Consider the following 19,345-nt stretch of genomic DNA (forward strand, 5'->3'; position numbering starts at 1 on the left):
AAGAACTCATACAATTCAACACCAAAATAAAAAAATCCGAATAACAGTTGGGCAGAGGGCTTGAATAGATATCTCTCCATAGAGGACATACAGACATATGAAAAGATGCTCAAGGTCACTAATCATCAGAGAAATGCAAATTAAAACCGTAATGAGATATCACCTCACACCTGTCAGAATGACTAGTATTAGTAAATCAAAAAACAGCAAATGTTGGTGAGGGTGTGGAGAAAAGGGACCCCTTGTGCACTGTTGGTGGGATTGCAAATTGGTGTAGCCATTATGGACAGGAGTATGGAGATTTCTTAAAAAATTAAAAATAGGACTGCCATATGATCCAGCAATTCTACTTATGTATATTTATCTGAAGAAATCCAAAACAATAATTCAAAAAGATGTATGCACCCCTATGTTCATTGCAGCATTATTTACAGTAGACAAGATATAGAAGCTACAGAAGTACCCATCGATAGATGACTAGATAAAGAAGAAGTGGAACATACATATTATGGAATATTACTTAGCCAGAAAAAATGAAGTATTGCCATCTGAACAACTTAGATCGACCTCGAGGGTGTTATGCTGAGTGAAATAAGACAGAGAAAGACAAACGCCACATGATTTCACTGACGTGGAATCTAAAGAACAAAGCAAAAAAACGAAACAGAAACAGACTTATAGAAACAGAGAACAAACAATGGGTGCCAGATGGGAGGGGGACTGAGGTGAGCGAGTGAAAAAAGTGAAGGGATTAAGAAGGACAAAGTAGTCACGGGGACGTGAGGTACAGCACAGGGAATATAGTCAATAATACTGTAATAACTAAGTACAGTGCCCGCTGGGCACTGGACTAATCAGCGATCACTTTGTCAGTGATATAAATGTCTAACCACTGTGTTGTATACCTGAAACTAATATAGAATAGCATCAAATGTCAACTGTAATTAAAAAAAAGAAAAATTATTTTTTAAAATCAAAATATCATGACATATGAATTCAAATATAGCATTAATCACAACACATTTAAATGGTAAGGGTAAGAAAGATACAGAGATTGTCAGGTGGGATTCAGAAAGATAACTCACATTGCACACACCTGACAAAAATAAAACAGCTATAGCAAACACGTCAAGAAACATAGAAAAGTTAAAAATAATGAGGATATGATTTACCAAACAATACTACTACTCAAAAAAGAATCTTTTAAAAGACAAAATAGTTCTGAAAGCAAAGTTAAGAAAAGGTCACTGTATAAAGATTAAAAAAGCATCCTACTATGACTATTCATGTATGCACCAATAAAACAGCTTCAGAAAAAGCAAAACAGCAATGTATCAATAGCTTTTTCAAAATAAATAGGCTAATGTACAGTCATAGTGGTCGTTCATAGTATAGCTCTCAGAAATTGACATGGTCAACAGGCAAATATTAATGAACATTAACAAAATTTAACCTCCTACAAATGAAAAGCTTGGCATATGTAGGACACTGAACACTTACAACATTTAATATCCTTTACCACACGAGGACACTGATAGCATAAGGCTCATGTTCACTGAATCACAAGGAATGACAGCAACAACCAAGAAATCATACACAGTCATGACATATCTAGAAATTTTAAAACAGTTCTAAATAGCTTATGGATCAAACATATATCATCGCTAAAATTGAAAAACAAGAATGGAAAAGGAATAGACTTTATATCAAAACGTAGGCATTGCATATATAAGCCAAAACTTAGAGAAGGCATGTTTTATCAAGCAGGAAAAATCTGATAAAGGAAAAGACTGATAAAGGAAAAAAGAAAGATTTATTTTAGCAACTTTAGGAATGTGTTCAGAAGAAATAGCAAAATGCAATAAGTTTATGCCAGAATGTTCTAGTTAAATGATACTGACAATTATGTAGAATAATATTAAAACTGACTCAAGAAGAAAATGTTAATAGAAGTGTAACTATAAAAGAATTCAATGAATAGTTTAAAATCTACATACACACACGCACACATGCATTTTTAAAATTGATTTCTACCAAATATTTAAGAATGATAATCTCGAATGAAAAAAAAACAACAACACTTTACAGTGTATTTCCTGAGAGTGACATAATCTTGACACCAAAGTCCAGATCGGCAGTACGGGAAGGGGAATTACGGTCCCGTCTCTCTGATGGGCGTAGATGCAGAATTGCTAAGTAAAATATTAGCAACCTTAATCCAGCGGTTTATTACGAAGGGATATCACGACCAAGCTGAATTTCCTCCAGGAATGAAGGGATGGATTAACATAGAGAATGTCTGTCTTTAGCACTTACCTGCTATTAAATCGACACAGAACATAGCAGGTTAGAAGGTGGTTGCCTGTCACATCCCTGGGAAGTAAGTGGTCGTGTTGAGTTATGAAAAGCATATTAGAATCATCAGAGAGGCTTCTAAAACGGTGGGGCGGGGGCAGTGGAATCTCGCAGGCGTAGTGGGTGGATAAAAGGCTAACAGCGACATTCTTGACACGTAGATGAATATGTCCCTTTAAAACGACCTTCTGGAATGACCGCTTGGATGATGCTGAGTGTGTGGACCTATATATGTATGTACTGTTTGTATAGACACGAGGACATGTACAAATTCAGCTTATGTAAATATTTGCTGAAGTGAGAAACGCTGTCACAAATACAGTTGGATTTTTCTCTGAAATAACGAGGCACTGTGATTACGAAGGAAAAAAGAAAACAAGTTTACATTTTTTTTTTATGTGCAGTGAGTAAATTTCACAGACCACAGATTTTACAATGTGCTAATGTCATGTCCTTCGCTTTCTCTGATTGGGCTCGATTTTGTATTTAAACCAATGGGCCTCAGAGGCAGAATGCAGCTTGGTTGTAGTAAGTTAGCCTCAGTCTATGCAGTGCAAACTCAGTTAAAACAATGTTTGTGTTTATTCTCACTTTTAAGTGTTGATTCGAAAATCATCTTCTCAAAGCCACCTTCCTCGATCTCTTTAAAACTGTACCCTATTTAACAGTGTCCTTCCTCCTAGACACCCTTTTCTACTTGATTTTTCCCCAGAGCACTCACATTGCAATTTTACACTTATTTTGTTTACTGCCTGCTTCCCTCTGCACACTGGGCTTCTCACCCCTGCGGGACCCCGTTGTTCCTGCCCCTTTGGGGAGTGCAGGCGCCTGAGGGTGCTGTCCTGCAGCCTGGGGTGGACGTGGAGGGAGGGCCACCTCTCAGCCTGGACTTGGTTTGCTGTCGCATCTTTCTGGAGCTGTGCTGCCCGAGGGCTCGGGTGTGGGGGACCCCGGGCCTGGCTGTCCTCCTGGGTACGATCCAGGAGTCGAGGCAGAAGTTCCGCTGGCTCTGGGATCTGTGGACAGGGCAGAGAGACTGCCCCCGCCCCCTCCACCTCTCCTCCGGGCCCTGGGACCGGCAGCCTGTCGGGGACCGAAGAGCCACTCTTCCTCGGTCCTCCCTTAAGTCCCAGGGTGTCAGGACCTTGCTCTTTTATAGCTTCTTAATATCAAGAGGCCTTTTTCAAAAGACTGCGGTCTCTGCAGTGACTTTTCAAAGCCGATTTTAAAAACAAAATCCAAGAATGGCTTTATATTTTTGATCTGTTTCTAAAAATGACCCTTTCTTGGGACAGTGGAGGCTGTGGGGTGGGAAAAGGCCTTGGAATCAGAAGGAATTGGGTTCAGAGTGCGATGGGGGGACAGGCATAGGGCATGTCATCCTATTACGTTTATTTAAAATCAAAGCAAGGAAGGAATTTATCCCTCGTCCTTTCCCTTCTAATTTCTGTATTGAAACGAATTCTTCCGTAATCGTTTTCTGGAGAAGGTCGTCAAATATTCTTCATGTCCTTCCTGTGAGCACACCAGCCCAGTATTCATTCTTAGACGTGCTTCCGGCGGAACTTGTTCGTAGTATCTCTGGTGTGCCGTCATCCGAGATGTTCCCATTTGCTTCGCGGGACTTGAAAGGCTGATTTGGTTTTGAAATTTACAGCGAGCGTCCACTGAACTCGGACGTCATCTTTCCGTGTTGACCTCACATCTGTCACCACGTGGTGACATCTCAGCTTCATCTCACGTGATTCATCCTCAATCAGGAAACTGGAAAGGGTGGGCGAGCTGGAAGAGAGGACGAGGCTGCTGCGTGCTGGCTTTGGTTCCCTGCCACGTGCTTCGTGGCACCACGTGACTTGGCCCTTGAGCGATGTTACACTATTTCCAAAGGCTCGTTCAGAAAACCTGCTTTGGGAAAAGCGTAGGACAGGCGGGAACGAAGCGGGAACTGAACCACTGCTTAACGGGACAGCAGCCGTCAGCTTTGTGTTTATATCTTTGGCAACTGGATGCCAACGAAGCTGGCAGTTTGCCAGTTTTGGTTTTTTCTTATGCAAAGAGGTATTTAAAAAAAATTTTTGCTACAGTTTATGTAGATTATTAATCCGTGTCTTAAAAGTAATTTTATCGTGTTATGTGCTACGTCAAAACACATCTAAGAACTAATAACTGCAGAACTTGATGTCCGAGAAAGAGAATGTATTGAATGTATTTTTTGCCGTTTGGTCAATGGCACAGAGACCTTGCATTTAAAGAGGAGAAGTGAAAACTATACTACTGAGTCGGTAGATTGCAGGAGAAAGAGATCTGTGTTCTGATTCTGGCAGAATTTCCCAGGAAGCTGGAGAAGGTGGAATGTCATACGTGTCTTTAATATGAGCCATGCGTATTTTGTTTTCATATAGTCACTCGTGATACGGCTTTTCCCTGTTATTTGGGCTATGAAGTTCTGCTTCCCAAGAATTGTTACAGGAATCTTTTCTTTATTTCTTATAAATTTCTGGACATAAATCTGACACTTTTCTTGAAACCATTTCGCTTTGAAGATTCATGTCATCACACTTTATTGAAAAGAAAAAAAGATAATAGTTCATATTAGCAGTTCATTGATTGTATTAATAAGATGAAATGGACATGGTGTGGCAAAGTACATTTATGCACTTAACAAAAATCTCATTTTGCTATAATCACTTAATTCTTAGTCTGTCAACATGTACTACAACAAAAATGACTTTATAAATCATCGTTGCCACCTCATTCATATCGGGTAAACATTTATGAGTCAGCGTATTTTGTCTTTTGCAGTGGCTAGAAGCCTATTAATTTTACACGTTCGCATCTATTTTCACTGCAGAAGGTTATTTACAGTGCAGCAGTGTGGAAATGAGGTTCGTGTGAAGCGGGAGTGACTTTGATTTGGGTGGGAGGAGCCGTTAAAAGACTCACTTCCAGGTTTCGGCCCTTTCTCACACAGGGTTGTGAGGGAAGGTTCTGCATTTTCCACATCTGAAAATGAGCCTGGGTTTATCGTTGTGCTGCTTCAAGTCAGCAGATGCAAATGCACGTCATGGGTTTTCACTGAGATCGCAGATTAACGCAGCTCTGGCGGAAGCTCCAGAAGGACGTTTAGAAAATGAAGCGAGATGCTCTGACAGATTTATGCAGCGTTACGCATTAGTAGACCGCCTTCTGATGGCTGCAGGGGGAGGAAGGCTCTCCCCTCTTCCAGGACAGGCACAGCCCCCGCGGAGGCAGCACGGGCGCCCATCACTTACTTGCAGATTAGTCTCAAAACTTTGCCGTGTGTGTCGCCTCTGGGGCAGCCAGGAGGGTGGGGGCCGCTGGAGAATGAATGAAAGAAGGAGAATCGTGTGCTTTGCGCTGGGCGGAAGCCAGGAGTGGGCGAGAAGTAGAGACGGGAGATGGGGGAGCACAAAACACAGACCTTGTCGCTGCTCCCGCCCCCCGCTTCCTGTTGGTGACGCGACATCGGGACACGGAGCCACCTTACCTCCCGTTGGTGCCCTCGAAACGCGTGGCGAGCTCTTTCTTGAGAAAGGATTTTCCGAATGAGAACTTGTATATAGGCTGTGCTTACATTTGATAGATTTGTTTATTTAAACATCAGAGTTCTATAAAATATAATGATTTTTATGAATGGTTAAAAAGTCCATGTGGCTTCATTATAAAAAATAAAAAGAAAAAATAATGTTAACTCCCCAAACATTCAGAGTTCTGATTTAAAACAGAACAAAACTTTCTGTCTGTAAATTTAGCTCGCGGATGCCAACTGAATGATACAGGCAGTAGATAGCATGGTTGCTGTGATGGCCAGACCAGTCTCATCTACTTTAAAACAAAAGATTTTTAAATCTTTTGTCTATAAATGACTTATAAAATATGAAATGTCTTATAATGAAATAGGTGTAGTAAAGGTAAAGTCAACTTTAGTCAACCTCAAAAAGTTATCTATGGCTGTAACACGTCGATCCATTCGACGCATTTTAATTGAATGCCTGTCACGTGCCAGGCCCCAGCCGAGGCAGCAAGGAACAGAGCCCCCCGACTCCCGCCGTCAGGCTGCGTAGCTCGTAATGACGCGACGCAGAATGATTAAAAGGGTGAAGAGGACACAATTTTGTCCTGAAGAGCGTTTTCTCACATTCAGATAATTTATTTTTTAACCTAGCATAATTACCTAGTGAATTTTCTTTTCACGTGCACAGAAGGAGAGTTTTTGAGACGGAGATGCATGTATCTTTATAAGGTTAATTCTTTCAAAAACTGTAGACGGAAAGGCCATGCAGTGTTATGACGGCGGTTAGAAAAGTGGATCAGAAGCGGATCCTGACTTCAGGGCATAGTGGGTGACAGGATGAGAGAAGCAGCCGCCAGCCATTCAGCGTCTGGACAGAAGGGGGCAGCTGGGGTGTCCGGGGGAGCAGGGCACTACTATCGCCTGACTGTTACGCGTGTTGAAAAATTTTATATTTTCAATCTTGTAAGGGAAAATCAAAGCATCGGCTATCGATTATAACATTCGATGGCTTTCTCATCGCAAGCTCTCATTTCTCTTCAGCTTTCAAATGTTATATTAATGTACTGTTTATTGAATGAATCCGTGTATCCTTTCAGATACTAGCTGTTGGTTGTTTTATAGGAAAATCCTAATGCATTTATGTTAGTGTCCCATTATTTATTTTCCCTAGTTACATAATTTCGGAAGATAAGATAGAGACTAGGAAATCCCAGGGAGAACCTTCTAAAACGTCATGAAGGCTGAGTTTCAGGAGCTCGTGCCAGAGACCGTTTCCACACACTGAGCTGGAGAGAAGGCATGAGGCAGAAAGGCCTTCCTGTGCGTGGACGGGGCCCGGCCTGCCGGCTGCCGCTGCGGCTCACGGTGCAGGCAGGGTGGGGCGGGGCGCACGAGGGGACTCCTCAACGTGGCCTTCATGGGAGACCGGTGACGTCTTTCTTTTGCTTTGTAGCTACCAGCTGACAAGTGGCTACAAACCTGCCCCGATGGACCTGACCTTTATCAGACTCACCCAGGCTCAGGAGGCAATGGTGGACAAGTTGGCAGAAAACGCCCATAACGTGTGGGCCCGGGATCGGATCCGGCAGGGCTGGACCTACGGCATCCAGCAGGTACGTGGGGACTTCGCGCGGCACGCTGGCTGCTCCATGGGGTCTGCGGCAGGAGAAATTCAATCATGACAACTGAAAACATTGTCTGTCACAGGTATCTCAAGGTGCAGTTGCACCGAAGCACCTGGTTAGTGCTGGACGATCGTAACACTGGTGTGAGCATGAGCTTCACACTGAACATTATCAGAACAGTGGTTTATGTCGTGGTTTTGTGGCATTTCTCTCTGAGGTTGTATTTTAGGAGAAACTCTTGAAACATGAGATAAAATACTAACGGAAGAGGTCCATGTTCCTTAGTCAAAGCCCTGGGGCCAGGTGAATTTCCAAATCTGGATGTTTCTCGGTCTTCAGAGTGGCGATGTGACTCGGCAGTGTGTCACACGTGTGTGGTGCCCTCGGGGCAGCCGACCGTGGATTCCTGTCTGCTCAGCGCAGGCAGGATAATACCCAGAGGGGTAAATAAGGACTCTAAACAGCCTCACATCAGCTCAAATCGCGTTTTGACACCGAGTTTTTGTTGAACTTGGTAAAACCTGAGTTTTCAGAGGTTTCTGGATTTCAGTCATGGCTCTGCCAGCGGGGCGCTTGTGGTTGTGGCTAGTGGTCAACAGAGGGGTTAAGTGCACATTTTAGCCTTGCCACTCAGTGACCACGTGACCTAGGTCAGGAAGGCGACTTGAATTAAATTCTCTGTGGCCCTGTTTTCCTCGTCGGTAAATTATTTAAATTATTATTTAACTTCACTACATAACTGATTATTTAACTTCACTACATAACTGATTATTTAACTTCACTACATAACTTACGACAAAGGCTTCGACGGTGCTGGCCCCTGACGGCTTCGATGCAGCCGTTGCTGTGTGTTAGGTGCCCGTCCCCGGGCCTCGAGTTAAATGCATTTTCTTCTTTAACTCCTACAATAGTTGCATGAAAGATGAACGGTTTTTACTCCCAGGTCACACGTGGGGTGCGGGGAGCCTTAGAGCGCAGTTTACCCAGACCCCACAGCCAGCAGGTGGCAGAACCAGGTCCAGTCAGCCCATCGACCCCAGAGCCGAACTCCCCCGCCTCCGTCAGGGCTGGGCCCCTTGCCAGCATGGTGGTTGCCTTTGCTTAAGATTTTCAGGAATACGATGGATCGTTACGTATGGGCTTAGACTGTGGTTTGGGGTAAAGCCTAAATGCTGATTTGAAAAATGTATTTGTGATCCTTGTAAGCCAGTGACTTTTGTCATTTGGAAGGCTAAAGGAATCTCGAATAGCCTTGCTTTACGTCATAAAATGATACGACATTTTTAAGTTGAATTAAACTAGTTGTACCTGATGAGAATTGAGAATGTCAGCACTAAATGTGCGTAAGCAGTGTGCGCATGTGTGTGCGTGAGTGTGTGTGAGTGAGTGTGTGTGTCTGCGTGAGTGTGTGTGCGTGTGCGCGCGCGCATGTGTGTGCGTGAGTGTGCGCGTGTGCGCGCATGTGTGTGTGCATGAGTGTGTGTGCGTGAGTGTGTGTGTGCGTGAGTGTGTGCGCGTGCGTGAGTGTGCGCGCGCACGCGTGTGTGTGCATGAGTGTGTGCGTGAGTGTGCGCGCGCGTGAGTGTGTGCGTGTGTGAGTGTGTGTGCGCGTGCATGTGTGTGTGCATGAGTGTGTGCTTGAGTGTGTGTGCGCGTGAGTGCACGCGTGAGTGCGTGTGTGTGCGCGCGTGTGTGTGCATGAGTGTGTGTGTGCGTGAGTGTGCGTGTGTGCGTGTGTGTGTACACGTGTGTGCGCGCGTGAGTGTGCGTGTGTGCGTGAGTGTGTGTGCGTGTGTGTGCGCACGTGTGTGTGCGCGCGCGCGTCCCTGAACCCAGCACGCAGCCCACGCGGTTCTGCTGCCGGGCGGGTGTCGCAGGTGCTCGTGCGTTCAGGCTCAGGGGTGGCGCGCACGTCCATCACCGGAGTGGGACGCAGAAAGTAGGCGCCGTCCCTGTGCCTGCCCAGCCACCACGGGCACCACGTGGGTCTGTTTTCCTTGAGAAGGTTTGGGGATGCCCAGGGCCTCCAGGTCCTCTCGTGCCGAGGTAAATCGAGAATTGCGCGTGCCTCTGGAGATTCGGAAGGTGTGACAGAAGCTGCAGCAGAGTCAGCGAGTGAACGGGAAGAGGCCGTTTCTCCTCCAGCCCCCGGCCCGGCCCGCGGGGGTACGTTTCGTGCGCACTCTAAAGGGAGGCGTCCGTCTGCCGAGACAGCAAGAGAGCCCGTGTTCTTACTTTGTCAACACGGTTTTAACCGCGGGTTGAACTTGGAGCCTCTTTCCAGGAACATTGTGAGTTTCGCAGGTGTGTCAGGACTCCAGGTCTCACCTGGTTTTACCGGTGGATGGAGCCAACGCGTATTTTTCAAGCTATTTTAGGTCAGACAATGGCCTTTCGTAACATACTGGGTTTTCTCGTCAGAAGGGACAGCAGCCTTCCGTGTTCACTGTCTCAGAATCGCTGTGACCAGTGCTAATTTGGCTCTTCCTGTAACCAAGACCTGTCAATCAACCACACAAGGAAATAAGTTCTCCACGTTAGCCCATCGCTTTGTGACCGTGGCAGATGGAAGGCGGTTGAAGAGATCCTTCCAGCTGGCACCTGTTGCTGTGGCTAGTCTCACTGTTCTCCTCCCAGAGAGGGCTTGCTTTAAATCGACGCAGTCACTCGTTTCTTTACACCTTTTAGATCGCTAGTGTCTCTGTCACGTCTGCAGCCTGAGGTGACAGAGGGAATGGGGGAGGCCAGCTCTCACCCCCAGAGCTGTGCACTTTGTTGTACTTTGATTTCGCTGAATTTCCTGTCTCATTTTCAAAACTCGTTGCTGTTACTTCGATGACCACACACCTTTATCTTCCCGTAGGATGTAAAGAACAGAAGAAACCCTCGCCTTGTTCCCTACACGCTCCTCGATGACAGAACCAAGAAATCCAATAAGGACAGCCTCCGGGAGGCTGTGCGCACGCTGCTGGGGTACGGCTACAGCCTGGAGGCGCCGGATCAGGATCACGGTACCTCGGTTTTACCTTGTTTCCCTCTTTAGTAGTAGTTTTACCTTGTTTTCCCCACTATAGTAGTAGTTTTTTAACCATATAAACGAATGGAAGGGGAGCACAACACATAGTCCTTTGGTCTGTAATTTAGCATGAAGGATGTAGTTTAGAGCATTTTTTCTCTCCCAAAGGACACCGAAGGGTTAGACCCATCTCTCAGCAGAGTGGCTCAGGACTGCAGCGATTTTTCAGGGGGAGGAAATGGGCGTACCTCCCCCAAGAGTCCGAGGTGGACACTTAACCACCTGATGCTGGCGTTGCCCCTCTCTGACCCTGCTGCAGAAGAGCTGGTTTTAGTTGTTTAGGGGCATAAACCATAGTGGGAGCTAGCGTTTTCTAAACCTTCGTTATGTTACCCGTTCATGTAGGCAGTATTAATTGGTGCGATCTTTTGCTTTAAGGAAAACATTAGAATAGGCACTCGATAACTATGTGCTGAATAAATGGATTTTTGAAGGTTCTGTAAAGAACACATTTTCCTTAAATAATACCTTCTGAGAATATGCTTTAAATGATCGACACGTTAATCTTTTGCTTGTGCAGTATGTGTTGGTATTGTTGACCTTAAGCAAATAGACAGCCAGATATTTCTCCAGCAAAATGAGTTTATTCTGGAACAAAAAGAATTGCAATTCAGAATATGTGGTCCAATAGCAAACCACCTGCAGATCCAGAGACCAAAGGGGAAACATATTATTTTTTAAAAGAAAGGGAGGTGTTCAGAGGGGCTATGGTAAGCACAGAGTCTATCGGAGGAACTGGGGGTTCTAAGTGTAGTGGCTTTTCATTGGCTGATTTGTAACAGTCTGTCTGCTTGGCTGAGTGGTTGGTTGACAGGTGAGGTGATTCTTTTTCCCGCTGGACTAATAGAATAGGAAAACATTATCCTGTTTGAGACGGAAAATACTCTTTCTGTTTGGGGTGATTGATGAGGTTTAGGCCACGAAAGCTCCCCCTACAGGCCTTCCCCAACTCCAAGTTAAATGAGGTTTTTGTTTATTATCTTCAGAGTATTAATATCCATATTTTAAAGTTGGCAAAAATGAAATGAGGACTGTATATTTCATTATAATGCCTTTTTTATAGAAAATTTTAAAAAAACCTATCCCAAATAGCCTCTAATTACTAATATTTTCAGTATAGTCTGTGCATAGGCATCCAGATCTTAAATAGCGATAATAACTAATGTTTAGTGCTTACTACATGCTGCTAATATTGTGAATAATGTTGATTTTTGAATGTTAAAACAAGTTTGCATTTCTGGGATAATTCTACTTGGTTGTGGTGTAATATCCTTTTTTACATATAGCTGGATTCTGTTTGCTATTTTGTTAAAGATTTTTGCATCTGTCTATAAGGAATGCTGGTAGGTAATTTTCTTCTGTCTTTATCAGATTTTTATATCAGGGTAATATTGACCTTAGAAGTTAAGAGATGTTTTCTTCTCCTCTGTTTTCTGAGTTTGTATTTGTTTTATATTATTCTTCCTTAATTTTTTTTTTGTAGAATATGTCATTAAAACCATCTGGGCCTGGAATTTTATCCTTTAGAAAAGGTATCTGATTATGAATTCAGTTTCTTTAATAACTACAGGAGATATTTAGATTTGCTATTTCTTATGCCAGTTCTGGCAGGTTATATTTTTTTCCAGCAAACTAGTTTATTTCATTTAAGTTGCTGTATTTCTTGGCATAAAGTTGTTCTACTTGTCCCTTAGTATCCCTCCAATATCTGTGGGATCTGTAGTGACATCTCTTTTCTTTCTTGATATTGTCAGTTTGTTTTCTCTGTTTTTGTCATGATCAGCCTTCTTAGGGATCTACTGACTTTATAAATCTTTCCAAGAGTTAATTGATCTTAAATGTTCTTTTTCTGACTAAACTTTCAGACAGTTATTTCTTTTCCCACGTCGGCGATCGTGGATTATCATGAGTACACTCTCATAGTGGTGAGTGGCCCTGTGCCACCCCTCCTCAGGACAGCACGTTCAGTGACGATGCCATTCTAGGGACAACCGTGGTCTGTAGCCACGGTGTTAAGAGCTCCTGCTTTCACAGCCCGCAAGTCCTCTTTGACCTATCAAATGTAATTTTTAACAAACAACTGGGTACATACAAATATTTATTAGTAATACCTTATGATAATATTGCACTTTCCAGTGTTTTTGCATACATTAGTTTTAGATTTGATTCAATTACTCTATTAGGTATATGAAGAATAGAATAGTCACAGAAGTTTTTGAGCTCTCTTTTGACTTTATATATACTTCTTTACATTGTGTATCCTTATGGAGTATTAGCTAGGAGAGATGACTATCAGTATCTTTTCTGTCGGAAAGATGTTGTAATGAGAATAATAAAATTTGCGGGAAAATCACCCCGGGTTTAAAGTCTGACACACCAACCATCCGATATCCCCATAATTTATTTTCATTCCTTTCCATAGGAATACATTTTGGGCATCTGGTGTCTTGATAAATATGTAGTTATCCATTCTTCCGTCTACCCCCACCCCAACTCTGCTTCACTGTGTGTTTAGACGTTGTTTACTTCACATTCCTAGGTGCTCCCCACACCGTTGCCTTCCTGGGACTCACTGACAGTCGCACTGAGAAAATGCTGCCTAAGTCAAGCTGACCCAGTTCTAAGTGATAGCTTTAACGATAACCTTGAGTCTTCAAGGACAGTTAATCACGGTCAAAGTGTTAGTTATGGGTGAAATGAGTGAAGGGATCAGAAGACACAAATTTCCAGTTATGAAATAAGTCCCGGCGGCCGCATTCACAATACCGTCTGCATACGTGAAAACTGCAGGAGAGGGGTAGATCCTAAAAGTACTCATCACAAGGAAGAAGTTTTGTAACGGTGCGGCGATGGATGTTAACTAGACTTATAGTGATAATTTTGCAGTATATTCAAATACTGGATCACTATGTTGTACATCCGAAACTAATATATCTCAATTATACTTCAATTAAAAAAAGACAAATAGGCAACATATAGAAATAGGAGGGGAAACTTCATAGACTGGAAAAGCATATGAAGATATTTCAGATATCCCTAACCACCAGAGAGATGCAAACTAAAATAATTCTCACTTTATATACAACAAATTAAAATAATCAGCAAACTTTATGGTATCAAATGTTGACAGGATGGAGAAGATAGAAATCCCATGTGTTTCAGGCGGAAGTTTATACCTGGCAAAGCTGATGAGTGGAAAACTTGTAATACCAGGAGCCTGAGTCTGGCCCAGCAATGCGACACTCAGATGTAGAAACCGTCATGTGTACGTCGGTACGGGAGTATGTGCGAATGTGTTTATTACAGCATCATTTGTGATCATGAAAGCTGAGAGCATCGCAGGTGTCCATTTATGGGAAATAAGTTAGGAAAAATAATAGGAATGTTAAAAAATAATAGGCAGCCATTAATATAATTTCTAAATACACAGTAAACAGTATTTTAGAGCTTAACAAAAATACATACATATCCAAGGAAAAACACCACACACATTAGAGCGATGTCGATGGTGGAGGAGGGTGAGGAAACGCATTCGATGATCAAGGATGCAGGAAAGCAAAACAAAGCAAAACAAAGCAAAACAAAGCAGAGCAGCAGAAGAGACTTACACAGTCCAACAGAACTGTATGAGTGAGCCGGATGACAGGCTTCTGTACTTGACACCCAGCACACACGCGCACACGCACGTGCACACACATACACGCACACAGGTAAAACATGCACACAGGCAAAACCCAGAAGATTGGACTAAACTTTGGTACGGGAGCTGGTTAAAAATATCATGGTACATTCTTACGATGGAATATTAGCAAGCCGCTAATGAAGTACCAATAGGGAACAATCTCAGGTTTATTAAGGTAAAATAGCAGAGTCCTGAACTGGGCCAAGAGCACGGTGCCATTTGAGTCATAAAGAAGAATATCTAAGTCAACGCTTGCATATGCACAGACAGCTCTGGAAGGACAGAAGACGATGGCAACAGTGACCGCTACCAGGAAGGCCACCTAGGGGGCTGGCGACAGCCGTGGGAGCGGAGGTGCACATTTCACTACACACCATTTCTATGAAATTCTGTACGCTCTTTGCGTTACTAATTCAAACAAAAGAAATGGCGTTAAAAAAGTTATGGCACTCTCCAGGAAGGAGGGTACCTTTACCCTGTTCAAAGAAATGTACAGTGCTTGCCAGAAAAAAATTAATAGTTATATTTTGAAGACATCAGTTAAGGACATAAACTGTGTCAGTTACATCTGGCACATTCATTTTTTGGGAGAACTTTATTCAAAGGCGATGCTGGATAATACGTTATTCTTATGACATGTAGCATTTTATACTACTTACAACCATAATTTCATCTTCTTAACACCCCTGGGAGACAATGTATTACTACCTTATGGTTACCTCCTTTCCAGTGACTTTTGAAAAGGAGCCAATATTTACAAAACCCATGATCTCGGATTTCATGTTGCTTTCATATTTTAAATAATCCTCACTTCCATTTGATTTTAATATTTAGTTACTGAACATCTTTTATGCTTAGTTTTGGGAATTAAAAAATGAATAAAATTGTGAGTTTCAGAACTAGGATGGTGAAATGGAAATGAAAATATAGATGTGAGAGATTTTATGGACTAAAGTAAAGTTCCGTGATCACTAAGGTAAGAGCAAAAACATTAATTTATAATTGGCTGTACTGCTCTTGATGACATCAAAAAAGCTAAAGGCACTAAAATTGTGATAGAATTTAGTCTAACCCCATGTGTTAGACTTTACAGGGTTACAGTTTATTTTCTGTTAGTCAGCAGAATGCTTACATGTTACAAATTGACTATATAAACTCAGTTTTGAATTGTACTATCTTTGGAGTATTCTAAGTAATATTTTAAAACATTTAAAAAAGTAATTTATTCTTATTCATTATAAGGTTTTATCAAGGTTTAAATTGTTTAATTAGAAATAATACCAGGAGATTAAAAGGATGACTGGTTAATATGAATAACTTTTTAATTATATAAATACACCTAAAGATTTCTAGATATGTATGAAATTTAAAGAAGCTAGCTTGCTTCCCTTCACAGCTTTTTATAAGTAGCTATTTTAATACATAATTATATCTCGACTGCCCTCTAGTGGTCAGTGTCTTTTAAATGGATGGTTTTGGGGGCAGCCTCACTGCTTCCTTAGGCCTTATTAGATGGGTCATTAACGTGTGTCCCCTCTGTCAGTGTCTCCAGGGCACTGGGAACACAGGCACTATTCAGACCTTGCCCTTAATCTTGAGATGGTTTATTAAAGGCATAATTCCTGAATTTCTTCTTTGAGTACCAACAGCCTTGATAAAGTGCATTAGGAATATATCTGCTGACTTCATTTTTTAATGTCATTTAAAAAATATCCATTATAACAACACAGAAATCATTTATATAACACACTACATGAGCTAGAATTGCCTACCAAACATATATGAATGCAGAGTGTTTAAAATCAGCAGAGTCTGAGAATTGCATGTTTGGGGGACAGTGGTGCAGACCATCCCCACGGGCCTGGGCTCCGGGGAGTCTTTGTTCCCCGATTCAGTTCAGCAAGTGTTGATAGAGCACCCACTTTGTGCCTGGCGGCTTGACGCCACAGGATTTTCGAAAGAAGCTTGTTAAGATTCTCTGGGTCTTTTTTTTTTTTTTTTTTAATAACTTCTGTGGATTCAGATTTTCATTGAGTATTAATATTTTATCAAGAAACAGAATGTTGCCATGGTTGCAAGCTCTCCTAAACTAACGTAAGAAATGCAGAACAAGAGCTGTGGACCACACAGGCATCTGAGGAAGATCTAATGGGTCTGTGTGAAGAGCATATTCATTCCAAGTGCAGGCTGAGTCTCGTCAGTGTAAGAACGGTGCAGCAGGAAAAAATGAGAGGACTGAGAAATTCTTCACTGTCACCTGCTGTCGCCACAGATTTTCATATGGTCCGACTCCTATTTTTATTATGCATATCAGTGGAGAGGATCAGTGCTAAGTCTTAAAACCAAAAGAAATTCCTAGTGGGCTTTTAAGGAAATTATCTATTTGTATCTCAAGTTCACCTTCCAGTATATTCGACTTAAGCCAGTATTTAAGTTAGTTTGCATTCCTTGAGCACACTGTGCATACTAGTGGAATCCATTGCCGTGGAAACATAGAAAGGGAAAATGAACCTGTGAGTTTTTCAGTAGTTTAGAATTCTAAAAAACCGAGTGTCCATCCTTAGAAAATTGGGAGTTTTATCTCCTAGGTTGTACTAGGAATATAATGTACCATTTTATTTGCAAATGTTGACATAATTAAAAATAAGTGTACCTACATGAAAGCTTTGTTCTTTCCTGGAAAGTAATCTCCAAACATTTGTGCAGTGCACAGCTCATATCCTGTCTCTTACAGTACTTTCCGGAAAGTTACACTCAGGATTTAAGGAAGCGACAGACCAGTGTGCTGTTTACTGAAGAAGTATTAACTCTGAAAATTTGACTTCCTTTTTTCAGTATTGCCTATTTACAGCTATTTTCTGTGTAGCCTTAAGTATCATAATATCTAAATTTTTTCTCAAGAAGTAGTTTACTGACCTGGTTTTCACAAATCATTCGGTTATTAATAGACATGGGGTTATTTATCCTTCATGATAGCGATGTTTCTCTCATTCAGGCCCCTGCCCACCCCCACCCGGAACGCATCAGTAGCAGAGAATTTTGTACATGCCGTGCGCTCCATACAGTATTATAAATGTCATCTTTTTAAGCTATGTTAATGCATTCATTTTTTTGTTACACATACATAATGCAGAATTTTTTTTATTAGGATTGCGGTCTCGACGTGGCTGCTTTTTTATGTCCTCATTTCTTTATGGCCTGCTGTTGGGCTGGTCTTCAGATGGCTCCCCAGGTTGATGACTCTGTAGTCAGTTATGATATGGACGTGGTTGTGGGAGGTGATGAGCGCCGTGTTCACCTGCTCCGCCGGCTTGGCGAGAGCCAGGGCATTTGTTTTCCAGGATGATGTCTGAATATATTGCATGATATGTGTGTGTGTGCGTGCACGCACACATGTAAGGTGGCATTTGAGTTTGAGGCTGTCACTGCTATAGACCTGAGAGCTGCTTGGAGCAGACTAGGTGCTAAGGTGTGTGCATGTGCGTTGTCGGGAGGAAGGTGGAAAAACAAAGTGTTGCTTTTCAGAAAATTAACCCCATTGTTGAAAGGGTTTTCAGCACATGCAGTTCAGCTGCAAGCCCTGTAATCACCACATTTCTTTAAATGATCATTTCATTCAATGAGCTCCTGTTATGTGCTAGGACCTCGTAGTCATTTATTTTTTACTCCAATCTGATCTTAAATTGTTAAAGACGATGTAGATTATCGTTTGAATCGGTGGTTAGGCTGTTAAACCTTTTTTATGAGGTCTTTCCCAATTCTTAAAAGGAGAGCAGGTGCGAGCTAATTCTTAGCCCTGTCACACACTTTGTGCCAGCTACTCGGAGTGCAGAGAACGCAGCGTGAGGCCGCTCCCCGCTTCTGCCATTCGTTAGCTGGGCGACTGTGGTCTAATCGCTTCTTTTTCCTTCTCTTTATCTAACCCCGACCCCAGCTGACTGACCGTATCCTTTGAGGTGTCAGTTCGGTGGACCCCGTCCTCCTCCCCTGTGACTTCCTGGAGCTCCCATTCTCCTGGCTGTCCAGGCCCCAGGTTCTAAGGTCTGAGGTTTCACACCCCTGGCCCACTCAACTCACGCGCATCTCCTACAGATGGCACCCCTACAGATGTCACCCCTACAGATGTCACTCCTTACAGATGTCACTCCCTACAGATGTCACCCCTACAGATGTCACCCCTACAGATGTCACCCCTTACAGATGTCACCCCCTACAGAGGAAACCCCTACAGATGTCACTCCCTACAGATGTCACCCCTACAGATGTCACCCCTTACAGATGTCACCCCCTACAGAGGAAACCCCTACAGAGGTCGCCCCTACAGATGTCGCCCCTACAGATGTCACCCCTACAGATGTCACCCCTTACAGATGTCACCCCTACAGGTGTCGCCCCCTACAGATGTCGCCTCCTACAGATGTCACCTCCTACAGATGTCACCCCCTACAGATATCACCCCCTACAGATGTCACTCCCTACAGATGTCACCCCCTACAGATGTCACCTCCTACAGATGTCACCCCCTACAGATGTCACCCCTACAGATGTCACCCCTACAGGTGTCACCCCTACAGGTGTCACCCCCTACAGATGTCGCCCCTACAGATGTCACCCCTACAGATGTCACCCCTACAGATGTCACCCCTACAGATGTCACCCCTTACAGATGTCATTTCCTACAGATGTCACCCCCTACAGATGTCACCCCTTACAGATGTCATTTCCTACAGAGGTCACCCCCTACAGAGGTCGCCCCCTACAGAGGTCGCCTCCTACAGAAGTCGCCTCCTACAGAGGTCACCCCTACAGAGGTCACCCCTTACAGATGTCACCCCTACCGATGTCACCTCCTACAGGTGTCACCTCCCTTTGCCGCACCTGATCCTGGCGTCAGACGGGAACGTTTTGTCTTTCTCCCAAATCTCTGAAACAGCGCGTGTGCGTGTGTATGTGCGTGTGTGTGCGTGTGCACGCGTGTGTGTCGCTACAGAGAAGGCCGGGGTGGGGGCCCTCGCGGCTAGCCGGGCAGTCCCTGGGTGGTCGCCCGCCCCGCAGTTTGAGCCTTTTCTCTC

At 43.2% G+C, this 19,345-nt stretch overlaps 1 protein-coding gene across 1 annotated transcript in view; it reads left to right on the plus strand.

Moving 5' to 3' along the window:
• LOC105308431 (ryanodine receptor 2-like) overlaps positions 1-19,345 on the plus strand; it is a 123,503-nt gene that overhangs the window by 84,718 nt on the left and 19,440 nt on the right. Inside the window, exons 17-20 of the mRNA XM_011384404.1 lie at positions 7,344-7,503; positions 10,379-10,526; positions 11,927-11,934; positions 12,457-12,516. Coding sequence (XP_011382706.1) covers positions 7,344-7,503; positions 10,379-10,526; positions 11,927-11,934; positions 12,457-12,516 — 376 coding nt within the window. The remainder of the gene's footprint in view (positions 1-7,343; positions 7,504-10,378; positions 10,527-11,926; positions 11,935-12,456; positions 12,517-19,345) is intronic.

The sequence above is a fragment of the Pteropus vampyrus genome, unplaced genomic scaffold (assembly GCF_000151845.1).
Source record: "Pteropus vampyrus isolate Shadow unplaced genomic scaffold, Pvam_2.0 Scaffold576, whole genome shotgun sequence".
Taxonomy (NCBI): domain Eukaryota; kingdom Metazoa; phylum Chordata; class Mammalia; order Chiroptera; family Pteropodidae; genus Pteropus; species Pteropus vampyrus.